The 13680-nt window shown below is 36.0% G+C and overlaps 1 protein-coding gene across 1 annotated transcript in view; it reads left to right on the top strand.

The window, feature by feature from the left end:
• Positions 1–550: 550 nt before the first annotated feature.
• Positions 551–13680, top strand: part of LOC111151112 (T-cell receptor-associated transmembrane adapter 1) — a 36225-nt gene continuing 23095 nt past the window's right edge. Inside the window, exon 1 of the mRNA XM_022508898.1 lies at positions 551–765. Coding sequence (XP_022364606.1) covers positions 759–765 — 7 coding nt within the window. The 5' untranslated portion in view covers positions 551–758. The remainder of the gene's footprint in view (positions 766–13680) is intronic.

Here is a 13680-nt window from a genome sequence, read left to right as displayed (position 1 = left end):
CATAGCATACTTATGCATACTAACATTTAGGAACCTCTGATTACTGAGATACTGGAGTGTGCATTGAGAGCTAGAGCTCGTTGCCAAGTGGCCCTAGACTACACAGACTCCCATTGGCTGGAGTGAGAGTTGGCGGCAAAGAAGGCAGACACCCGGTCTTCCAGTGGGACCAGGTAAACAAGGCACCTGATACGCAGTAACGTTCAAAAAGCCTCAATCCCCTTTCCTCCATTGTGCCTCAAAGAAAACACACCCAAAAGCTGAACACACCTGGGAGCTTCTCACTGTTTCCTCCCCTGTTTACTATATTTGAGTTTGTTTCCATGTGAACTCATTTGTGAGGAGATTCTTGGATTCTCTGTAGAGGCATGGGGGACTCCCTCCTGGGCTAATTCATACTTTGCCTTCATTATCATTTTAAAATTAGATTTAGGTATTGATAAAAATCCAAATGCCAGAATACAGAAGCTTGTGGGATTTTTTGTCTCATGTAACACAAAAATTTAAGAGCATACTGGTTTCAGATCAAACCTCTAGAAACCTCCATCACCACATTTCCTGTTTGTAACTGAACAAAGTACACACAAAAGATTTTAAGACACAGAAGAGAGAAACCCGAGGTACGGTTACAGACACGTTTTACTGGCACACTGCTTCTAAAGTGTGTACCTTTACTGAGAAAAAAAGAGTTTGTGGGAGCCTTTTTAATCCATACATTTCCCTTATGGCTACATAAAGATTTCTCTGACAAAGGAAGCATGTCAGGTAAGTGGCATTTTTAATTTTTTCATTCTATTCCTGTGCCTAAAAATTCACGAAATAATTTCCACCACTCCAACCAAAAAAACACTTAAGATTTGGGGATTAAATTAGTTTATACATTATTTTTTAAATGTGAGATAATGTTTAGTATAATTTAGAACATACTTGGAAATATTTTAGTGAATATAAGTTGATTATTTTCTCTTAGAAGAAAAAAAATGGGAAGTTGCATAAGATAAAGCTAGTTGTAACTGTTCAGTTAGTGTTCATTGATAATTATGCCATTTACAGTATCTGTTATTTTTAAAGAAACTTTTGTTGATCATGCATATTCCTCTTTAGTTATAAAACAGGTCGGTAGTAACCACATTCTAATTCCTTTGAGTTTAAGAATTGTAATATCTTCCCAGAAATTAACCCAATTGCTGATATCAGAGAGATGACCGTTCTGCAATGGCTGGTGAAAATTTGATCTCTGTGGCATGGATCACAAGGCTTGAATCCCCATTGATTAGCTGAGTGTCTGTTCCACGTTGATGGTTCATACCCCTTTTAAGGTTTTGTGTGCTTTTTATGTCTTTAGTAAGTATCTTTTTGTTGTAAAAGAAAAGATACACACTATACGAAATAAGAGGACTGAAATATATATGAAAAAGAAAAAAATTTACATAGTTCCCACCACCTCAATAAAACACAAGGTATTATGTTGTATTTCCTTCCCACTCTTATTTCAATACATTCTACATGATTTGCTTTTCATACCTGAAATAATAGTGAACATAAAATATACTGAGAATTTTTTGCTAACATTAGAGTATAAGTTTTTCCCTTTTCATGATGATTTCTGCCTGATCATTTTAGAAGAATGTAGACAATGACATCCCTTAGACTAATTATAGTTTCCTTAGCTATTTCTTTATTGTTGGACATTTATGTTGTAAACAGTTGTGTTATATTTCAAATGACAGAAAGATGAACATCTCTATACTTTTCCTATATTAAGGGTCATTTTCTTGGGAAAAATTTCTAGACTTGGCTTTATTGAGGAAGAGGTTACAAACACTGTAAATCTCATTATTATATAGTTGCTTTTCCAAGAGTGATGCCAATCCACTCGCATTCTAGTGTGTTTCTCCTGAATAGGCTGGTATCACCTAAAAAAAATCTTTACTGATAAAAGCGTAATATGCTAACCCATTGTTGGTAATCATTGATTATAATGAAGCTGAACAGTTTAAATGGGTTTTTAAACTGTTTAGTATCATACAATCTGTGCATTGTCTAATTATATCTTTTGCTTCATTATAGTGCTTATAGTACTTTTAATATCAATTTGTGTGAGCCATTGATAGGGTAAAGATATTATATATAATTTCTGTGAATTTTCTTCCCAGTATTTTATTTGCTGGATTTTAAAATCAGTTGATTGGATTAATCACACAGGGAGCATAAGGCTGACATATGATTTACATACCTATCTTTATTTTTTCTAGGTTCATAGATTAGCAAAGAACAAAACAACTGTTCCAGTTTGGCCAGTGCCCTGAAAAAAATAGACATGGCATTATTACGAACAGTTGTCATGAGCTGATGGTGTTGGGGGAATTCAGGAAGCGTGGGAAGGCCAAAGGCATTGAGTATAACTTCAACTATTTCCAGGATTCATTAATGCTAATTTTATGAGGGATATGATACAATTTCTTCCCTACAGTTTTGTAGTTTAGATGTTCCCTTTATAGGTAATACAGGAGTTCCCCATTGACAGTTGAGACCTTCCACAATGCCACAGAAGAAATAAAAATATCAAGGATTTGCTGTTAAAAACTCATAGATCTTAAAAGGAGGGGAAAAGACCTTAATGTGAGAGAAGAGTCAGACAACAGTATTTTTTACATTTAGATAGGCGAAGTTAAAAAGAAAATTAGTGTGAAAAAGCAAAATTATTCCTAGTTAAGTAAAGCAACGTAAGAAATTAAACCCCAAGTATCCTTGTGTTTCTCCTGCCTAAATGCCTTGCACTCACTGCATTCATAAATCGGCCAATATCATAATTCCTACCATGTTTCTGCATACACATAAAATCAATATTAGCTGAATCAACTGGTGAGAACAATTCCTGAGGGCTACCATTAATTTAGTTTACAAAGTGATCCGCAACTTAGTTACAGATTGTTGCTTTTCAAAAAAAAAATTTTTTTTTCATTGTCTTCACTCGTTTTTCTCTTTCCTTGAACCTCAATCGCCTTTCTGAGAACAATGAGCCTTTCCTTTAGAGATGAGATAGGACTAATTTATTAATCATCTTTTAAACTTAGGTGTTCTTTAAATTAAAGATGGGTCAAAGACAGTGAGTTTCATCATTTAATTTAAGTAATATGTGCAGTGATTTTAAGGAAGGTCAATCCAGGAAAGATCATCAACATCATTATTGGTCACATTTCCAGGCATTTTGAATTTTATTTAATTCTCTCAGTATTCCAGAACTAGAAAGAGGAAAGAAAAAAAAATTAACAGGTCTTCTTACAACAATAAAGAAACATAATAGCTAAAATTTTGTTGGCTGAAGGTTTCCCACACACCCATGACATCCTAAGAGGATCTCGCCAAGGTGCTTCTCCAACAGAAAAAAATAAGTACATATATAAAATGGAGCCGCCCAGTGGTGGGTATTAAGGAGGGCAGGGATTGCATGTAGCATTGGGTGTTATACGCAAACAATGAATTTGGCCAGCACTTTAATCCCAATAGGGTTTCTCAAGTTGACCAATCCCAATTAAAGTTTAATTATAAAATTGACAAGTAGTCCAGTCCTGGGGAAATTATAACATAGTGTCTTTTTTTTTTTTTTTTGAGGTTGTGCATTTTATTTTTTATTTTTTAATTTAATTTAATTTAATTTTTTTCCATGATCCATAATTCATTGTTTATGCACTACACCCAGTGGTCCATGCAGTGTGTGCCCTCCTTAATACCCACCACCAGACTCACCCAACCCTTCATCCCCCTCCCCTCCAAAACCCTCAGTTTCTTTCTCAGGGTCCACAGTCTCTCATGGTTTGTCTCCCCCTCTGATTTCCCTCAGCTCACTTCTCCTCTCCATCGGAGAGTCTTAAAATCTCCCCCACACCTCCCTCCACAGGTATGTTCCCTTTAAACAAATTCAGTTAAGTGTTGGTTAAGGGCAACTATGATGTACTAGAAAGATGTCACACAGATGAGGATTTGAACTCCAGAGTTATAATTGGCTTAGTGAGGTTCAGTGAGATGCAAAAAGTCACACAGCTAGGAAGTGCCTTCTCTCAGTCTCCCTCTGCACTTTGAAGCAGGCATTCCAATGCCCTGTATTGCTATCGTCCCTCTCCCCATCACTGTCCTTCCCCAACAGACACCATCCATTTCTCAAATAACCCTCTGTTCATACCAGATCCTTACTTAAGGTGGACAGATACCAAGTTTTGCATTAAAAACAATATCTTATTTACTTGAAAGCCTGAGAGTGGATTTCAGAATACCTTCCAGTGCTTCTATCAATGACTCTTAATGCCTTTTATTGATGGGGTGATGGGGATGGATGGTGGTGGGATGGGGGGCTGTGTAGATACTGACAACGTGCTGCAAAGAGGCCTCAGGAATGCACCTAGTTCCACAGCAAACTGTCATTAACTGTCAGTAAGAAAAAACTCTTTTTATGCATAGGATCCATGGGGATGTTATATCAGAACTTTTTCTTTGAACTTCCTGGGGTGCCTAAAGCAGATATACCTACTCATGGAATGCAACAAGGAGACGGTCACTGCTCTGACAGAATTTGCAAGCCAAGGGAGAGAAAACATGTTGAAAAGCCATATCCTATAAACTATAAACTCATACAATTGTGTCAGTTACAGACTCCCTGAAGGAAAACAATTAAGGCATCATATGTATTGCTTTTTTCTTTTTTTTTTTTTTTTGAAGATTTTATTTATTTATTTGACAGAGAGAGATCACAAGTAGATGGAGAGGCAGGCAGAGAGAGAGAGAGGGAAGCAGGATCTCTGCCGAGCAGAGAACCCGATGCAGGACTCGATCCAGGACCCTGAGATCATGACCTGAGCCGAAGGCAGCGGCTTAACCCACTGAGCCACCAAGGCACCCTGTATTGCTTTTCTATTGTTAGTTAAGTGAAGGCTTCTGCATGAATCAAACCTGCCAGCAGAAAAATGATACATTTGCTGGGTTTCCCTCCAGAGCACAAGCAAATGTGAATTCCAGCTACAGTGCCTGCCAAGTACTGTTGGCATTAAAGGAGTCAGAGGTCTTATAATTAGAATGACTACGATTAGCCCCTGACAGTTGAAAGCTAGATAGAAACTTAAATCATGCTTTTCCTAGCTGTCATTGCCTCACTAATAACTTCTTGAGGCCTTTGGCTTTTTAACAGTGTGAAGAGCTAAATTCAAATTGTGTGGGAGTTCTTTTTAAATTGATAAAAGCTTTTTAAATGAAAGTAATTACAATTATGGAATAATGATACTGAAGATTGCATTTGTTGGGCAAGAACTTTTGAGCACTTTGTGCATCTAATAGTATAAGCAGCATTATCTGTGCTGAATAGACACCCACATGGGTTTGGAGATACTTATACTGCATATGGGAAATAACTGGGTGAAGGGAGGTATGAAAGTATGTGTGAACTCTTACATAGATCTGTCATTCAGGTTGAAAATCCCCACCATTTAGCTACTCAATAGCTAAATGTGTATTTTGTTTTGTTTTGTTTTTCTCATCTGTGTAAGTTTTTTTTTTTTTTTTTCCAAAATGGGGGCATTTATTGTTGGCAATCAAAAAATTATGAAAGCTGAGGCACCTGACTGGCTCAGTCTTGATCTCAGACTTCTGACTCTGAACCCCACCTTGGGTGTAGAGATTACTTAACATCTTTTTTTTTTTTTTTTTAATTTTATTTATTTATTTATTTGACAGACAGAGATCACAAGTAGGCAGAGAGACAGGTAGAGAGAGAGGAAGGGAAGCAGGCTCCCGGCCAAGCAGAGAGCCCGATGCGGGGCTCGATCCCAGGACCCTGGGATCATGACCTGAGCCGAAGGCAGAGGCTTTAACACACTGAGCCACCCAGGCGCCCTACTTAACATCTTTTTTAAAAAATTATGAAAGCTATCAAGAATGTCATGAAATATAGTTTCTAAATGAAAATATGGCTGTTTAAAACTCATATCACATTACACAAGGAAAAAATCTTGGAAAACAGAAGGTTAGATAGGAGTTGGAAACTCCCGAAATCAGAAAAAACCAGAGACCATGCTAAACCAACCCCACGCTTTAGAATTTGGCCTAAGTTTTCAAAGGCCTCCAGTTGGTTATGTGAAACAAATTAATTGTTACAGTAAATGACAAAACTGAGCCCTAGAAGAATGTATGGTGTGGTCTAAGTTCTTGCCTTACTGTTGCTAATATATTTCCTGAAAATTACTAGGATTTTGTTAAAGCCTTTACATAAAATAGTAGGCTCATGACCTTGATATGGTTGTTTCTTTGTAGTTGAGAGCAAATTATTTTCTTGTCCCAATTAATGGACTGATACAACTTTTTTGTGTTCCTTTTAGTTAAAGAAGCTAAAGGGAAACTTCTAATTGAAATATAATTTTGTGCAAATGATAGGATATTTTATAGCTAGAATCAGTATAATTATAAAAATAAGATGAGGGGTTTTGCCTTGAAGTATGCCTTTTTATACAGCACTCTATTCTATTTGCCCAAACCACAGCTATTTATTGAATATAGACTAAATACTAGATACTATGAGAACTGGAAAGAAAAGAAACAAAAACTATGAGTACGAAGTAAATCGTTAGTTCTCTCAAGGATAAGTTCTAGACATCTATTATTCCTTCTTTCTTTCTTTGCTTTCTTTGCTTTCTTACCCCTCCCCCAGAAAGAGAGGTATTTGAAGTACATAAAGCATATAGTCCTGTATAAGGGTTAACCAAATAGATTAAGACAAAGAAAAATAAGGAGAAATGGATACAATTAGGTCAAAAAAATGAGTATCATATAATCGCAGAGATTTGCTTAAGATAGATTGTTTGTCAAATGATACATAATTGCAGCCAGATGGCTGACAGTAATAGTCACATGAACCATAAGGGTGAAAACGTGCCAGTTCTTGGGGAGATCCCAGCTTCTTCTACCAGAGATGCCAAGTGATATCTTCAACGATGTCTTCTAGTCCATAGACTCCTTATAATTAATGAATTCAATAGCAAGTTTCATCCAGCTGGTTCTTTTCCCTAAAACAAGATTCATTTTGCCCTGATAACATAGGCAGAAATTGTATAAAATGGAAGAAAACAAAAAGAGCGACAAAGCGTTTTAATTTTTATTTTCTGATTGTAACCTGCAGGTCAGGATTCTGTTGCCATTTGAAGGCAGATTGTCAGCTGAAATGGAAACAGCTTTGATATTCTATTAAAGCATTTTAGGAACATAACTGGTATGTATCCCAGTTTAGAGAGCCATCAAAGCCCATTCTACATCCATTCAGAGGCAGATCCAGGGAGAACTTATAGACAGGGTGAAAATTTCCTTCCCCAAACAGTTTTGCATCCTTTCAGCATATGCATGAGTGAATGATCAAGGTCCCAAAGTATATGTTATAGGATTTGATGCAATAATTCTAGACTGAACTATTTTTTCTAATTACAGATTTTCTAAAGTAAACATACATTTTTTTCTTTTTTTCCCAAGTTTTTATTTAAATTCCAGTTAATTAACATACAGTGGAATATTAGTTTCAGGAGTAGAATTTAGTGATTCCTCACTTACATACAATATCCAGTGCTCAGCACAAGTGCCCTACTTAATGCCCATCAACTATCTAGCCCATCCCCACCCACCTCCCTGCCTGCAGTTTGTTTTCCTCAGCTTGCCTTTCTTTTTTTTCCCCTTATGTTCTCAAATTCCACATATGAGTGAAATCATATGGTATTTTCTTTCTCTGACTTAGTTCACTTAGCATAATACTCGCTGGCACCATCTACATTGTTGAGAATGGCATGATTTCATTCTTTTTGATGGCTGAGTAATATTCCATTGTACATATATACCATTTCTTCTTTATTCATTCATCAGTTGATGGACATTTGGACTCTTTCCATAATTTGGCTACTGTTGATGCTGCTGCTATAAATACTGGGGTACACTTACCCTTTGAATTAATATTTTTGTATCCTGTGAGTAAATACCCAGGAGTGTGATTGCTGGGTCATAGGGTAGTTCCATTTTTAACTTTTTGAGGAACCTCCATACTATTTTCCAGAGTGGCTCCACCAATTTGCATTCCTACCAACAGTGTAAAAGGGTTCCCTTTTCTCCACATCCTCACCAACATCTGTGGTTTTTCCTGTGTTGTTAATTTTAGCTATTCTGACAGGTGTGAAGTAGTATCTCATTGTGGTTTTCATTTGTATTTCCCTGATGATGAATGATGTTGAGAATCTTTTCATGTCTGTTAGCCATCTGTAAAAATTAGATTTGACTACTTCTAACACAAGATTACAAATTACCCAATTTGGTTACCAGTAAATCATTAATACATCTATCAAATGCTTCATTAGAAACAAAGCAACTTTCTGGCCAACTCTATAAAATATTAGCTATGATAAGTGTTCTTAAGTAACCTATACTATATTATGGTATATATAATTACTAGGCTGAAAAAAAATGGATATTTGCCTAAAACAATAATTTGATCTTGAAGTAGTTACTTGTCCATTCTTTCTCTAACAATAACCAGACAAAACAACTATTTCATGAGATTGGCCATTCTTTCTCTAACAATAACCAGACAGAACAACTATTTCATGAGGCCACTCTTGATTTAGGATAACCATGTTATCAGTACATAGGAAAACACTTATTTTTCTATTCTCATACTGGAAGAGTATGCATTTAATAAGTGAACATAAAGACATTGATCTTTAAGGTAAAGGTTGAAGAGAGTGAAAGCACATCTCATTTCATGTCTCTGGAAGTTATTGTGTATTCTATGAGGAGATTATTTCTCCTCACTCTGACTCTTAGGTCATTACCATCCCAGCATTATGCAGGTGTAAATTTCCTAAGGTTGCATCTGATTCATACAGCTTACCTCAACTAGTGGTATTTTCTAAATTCCTTTTCCCAGAGATTTCGCTAACCCCAACCAAACTCCTTAAAGACTTATTTTTACTTTTTAAATTTTTAAAAAAGCTTTTATTTACTTATTTTACAGACAGAGATCACAAGTAGACAGAGAGGCAGGCCCAGAGTGACAGGGGGTGGGGGTGGGGGTGGGCAGGGTCCCCGCAGAGCGGACAGCCCGATGTGGTGCTTGAAACCAGGACCCTGAGATCATGACCTGAGCCAAAGGCAGAGGCTCAACCCACTGAACAACCAGGTGCCCCAAAGACTTATTTTTAAACAAGAAAAGAAAATTTTATGTTTAGAGTGGTGGACACCCCATAAATTTAATCAGATTAGTAGCTGTTAATGCAAACCACTTGTTCTAAGCTTCCTGGAAAAAAAAATAATCTGTAGGTTTTCAGTAAACACAGATTCAGGGCAGAGAGAATTAGAATGTTGTAGATGAGCACTTACACCAAGATTACAGTGGCCTAATGTGCTATTCTCCTTCTCACAAGGATCTGGTCCCTAGCTGCTGGAAGGTAGGTACTTTCTCAACAGTACTAGAGACAAATGTAATAGAATCTTCAGCTTGTCTTCCCAAAGTTGTGGGTGTGTTTAGACCTCATACTTGATCAGAACCTTTCTGTTGGCCCTAGTCATTACATTACCCATCTTCATGCCACTCATTTTCTATTTAGTTAGTTGATACATGCTTAGTGAGAAACTACTTTGTACTGAATAGGTTGCAGAAATAAAAATAGGAATTTTACTGGTAGTAAGATGAGAATAACAATAATTTTCAGTTATATATTGAGGAAGTCATGAGAATAAAAGGTATAGCATAGAAAACACAGTCAATGGTATTGTAATAGTGTTGTATGACAGCAGAAGCTAACTACACTTGCGATGAGCCTAGCATAACATATAGAAATGTTGTACCTCTGAAACTAATGTAACATTGTGTGTCAGCCATACTCAAATAAAATTTTTTTAAGAATAATAGCTAACATTTATTGAGCATCTTATTAATGAGGAACACTCTTCTATAAATCTCAATCTCCACAAAAATAGGTACAATGAGGAAATTGAGGCATGAAGACCACAATGAATATGACCTTCTTTCAGTCCTTCAAGAAGTTCAGTTAAGTAGGGAGAGAATTTTACACATAAATGATTACCTCAACAAATATTATCTCAATATTTGTAGAAATACAAAGATATAAAAGATATCACTTGGTGGGGGAGAGGCAGCATAGAGTGAATGCTTCAAAGAAAATGCAGTCTTGAAGGATGACTAGGAACTTGTTAAATAGTTAAGGGGGAAGGCATTTCAGGCAAAGGGGCAAATACACAGAGACCTAAGGACATGAAATGGTAAGTATGGTATCTATTGAAAATCTTAAGTGCCTCAGAATGACTGGAGCATGGTGTATTATTGGGCAGGCATAGCAGATGAGTCCTAAAAGATAGGAAACCTAAAGTAATATTTTGTGGAAATAGTTCATGGTGAGGAAAGAAAAGTGTGATGTTCTCTATGCTTAGGGCAGAGAGAGGAGCAAGTTCCTTCTCCTGGGAGAAAGACAAGGGAACAATTTCCTCCAAAAACCACAAAGGAGGGGACTGTATGAGACAGTGTGGAAAGATAGTAGCTACCAGGAATGGTGTTCAATGAACCAAAAGAACCATAAACTTAAAGTCCGGACCAACTGAAATAATAGGAACAGAGGCCAGATCAACCTGGAAAGGGTCTGCTTAATATTGTGTTTTAAAACCTGAGCCATCATTATATCAAAATCCTATAAGATGTGTATATCCTTTGATCTATCAAATCAAGAATTTCTAATGTGGGAAAAATTAAGATTAGATATATAGTTGTAGCTACAGCTATTCATCACAACATTGCTTATATAACTAAAAATCACAAGCAACTTAAATATCTAATGATAAGGGATTGTTTAAATTATGGAAAATTCACTCGGAATGTAGGGCAGCTAAAAGAAATGAAAGCATATTTTATTTATAGAAAAGGAATGCACTATAGATTATTGGAGTGAAAGTAGATAATAGTATAGTCAGTATAAATGAATCATATGTCTTTGTCTGTAACAATTTCTATAGGGAGAAAAATAACTGGAAGTATATGAACCAAGGTGTTCACAGGGGTCATCTCTTGAAAATAGGATTGTGGTTGATTCTTAGCTTTCTGTTTTTGCTTGTCTCAGTTTACTAATTGTTTTTAATTGTGAACAAGAATGATACATACAGCAAATATGGCCTCTGTGTAGCAACTGAAGTTCATTTATTTGTCACCAAATACAGTGACTGTAGAGGGTGAATGATTCGATTCTACTTGACAAACTGAATATCCTGAATTGATCATTGTGATCTATCTCGATAGAAAATACAGTATGTGCCCTCAAATTGCCTTAAGACTTAAGATGTGAAAGAACCTAGAACTGCCTCTAGACTGTGGGTCCATAAGTGACAAATACAAGAAGTTTTTAATAATAGAATTCATTGATTTAACCATTAGTTTGATAATAGAAAACATAAACCAATACCTTTGTATTGTGATAGCAGAGAGAGAAACTGAGACCCATCTGGCAATTGAGACAGCTTGCTGGCCCCATTTGTTCACAATTATAGTCACATTAACCACCTGAGAAGGACTATTATCAATACGCAATGGGGAACAAGCTCCCTTTGAAAGCATGTCTTAAAAATTCCCTGTGATCCAGCAATTATATTCTCAGGAGCCTTTCTACAGAGGCCTTTACAAAAGGCCTGTACAGTAAAGTTCATTGCATTATTGTTTATAAGAGAAACCATTTTAAAAAATCAGATGTCCATCTTAGAGAAGTGGATAGGTGAATTATAGTTCAGCAATACTGTATAATTCCATGTAGCCACTAAAAATAACGTAATAACATGGCAAACATCCCCCAGACACATTGGTAACTTTTTAAAAAAAGGCTAATTAGTATAAAATTTGTGACCCATTTATGCTCTAATAGAGAATCTTACATGTTATTCTAGGAATTGCTCGGATTTTTGATATTGCTAGGATTTTTAAAATTTATACTCAGCAGGCACGTGTATTCTTTTCATAAACATAAAAGTCAAAGAAATAATTCTAGGAATATAGACAGTACCACGCAAAACCTAGAATTTCTGGTATATTTTAAGTAGTTAATGATTACTATGTTGTAGAATTCTCATAAATATTTATGGGATGATGTTCATGATGAATAAATAAGGCCTTTTTAAACCTTAGTGTTTTTAACCAAATGAATTGATAGGTCTATTGGAGAATTAAAAAGTATTCAAGTCTTCTCATTTTTCTTAAACTTTATGAAACATAAAAATTCCCTTAAAGAAAATAAAACCAGGGGCTCAGTCATTAAGCATCTGCCTTCAGCTTAGGTCACGATCCCAGAGTACTGGGATTGAGCCCTGCTTCGGGCTCCCTGCTCAGTGGGAAGCCTGCTCTTCCTCTCCTACTCTCCCTGCTTGTGTTCCCTCTCTTGCTGTCTCTCTCTCTGTCAAATAAATAAATAAAATCTTTAAAAAAAGAGAGAGAAAGAAAATAAAACCACACATTTCACTACCATTATCAGTTAACTTTTCCCATTTATTAACAAATTCTTTAAAAATCTTTATAAACCATGTGTATTATGCCTGGCACTGCAGAGCAGAAGGCAAGGATGGTTCTATCCTTTGTGGACTTTATGATATTTCGAACACCTAAATAACATGGTATGAAATTAAAAAGGAGGTAGCAGACATTAGTAGACAGATTTGTTTATGTTTAAAGAGCCACAGACTAGTTCAAACAAAAGCAAAGTATATATAAATAAGCAATATGCAAATTATATGCATATATGTAGATGTACATCTATATCACAAATGTTCATTTAAAAATAAATGATGCAAAGGAAAGAAAGAAGGAAGGGATAGAGGGAGGGAGGGAGGGAGGATGGAAGGAGGAAGGGAAAGAAGGAAGGAAGGAAGGGAGGGAGGGAGGAAGGAAGGAAGGAAGGAAGGAAAACAGACGACCTCTAATACACAGGTCTCTGATGGCAATTCAACAACCACACTGCAATGTCAATAAGTACTCAAAAACAAAAAAAAAAAAACCTATTCAAACATCAAATTTGAGATATGGAAAATAAGTATAAGAGAGCAGCACAAGGGACATTTTGGTCTAAGGATTATTTGCTGGTTTAAAGAAGGATAGGGAAGCAAGACTGATTTCCCTCCTGTTAGGGGTTTGCCTGTTCCGCATCTAACATTATGCTATTTAGATTTCTTGAAAGGGCCGAGAATGGTGTCTGATTCGGGGAAGTCCTGGAGGGAGCCGAGGCTGGGAAGGAACATAAGCTCTGTTGTAGCTACTGTCACATGCCATTTCTGCTTGTCTTTACACATCTGTGTCCCCAGCTGAACAGTGCCTTGAGGGCCAAGATTCTGTTTTCTTTACCTTTGATTCCCAAATATAAGGCACAGGTCCTGACACAGAAGAGATGTCTGATGTTGGTTGAACACATAAATATATAGTGTTAGAGAATCATAAGCTACTTTTCTGGGATCAGTATTCACATGACTATTTGGCTACTAAGATAATTGTCTAATTTTTATACATATATATGTATACATATATAAATATATAAAATTATAATATATCATATATAAAATATATATGTATAAAATACATATTAATAAAATATAAATTATGTAACAAATATACATTTACAA

This window comes from Enhydra lutris, unplaced genomic scaffold (genome assembly GCF_002288905.1).
Source record: "Enhydra lutris kenyoni isolate GAN:26980312 unplaced genomic scaffold, ASM228890v2 scaffoldscaffold2, whole genome shotgun sequence".
Taxonomy (NCBI): domain Eukaryota; kingdom Metazoa; phylum Chordata; class Mammalia; order Carnivora; family Mustelidae; genus Enhydra; species Enhydra lutris.
Note: the sequence above shows the minus strand (reverse complement) of the source record. Positions and strands in the feature narration are given on the sequence as shown.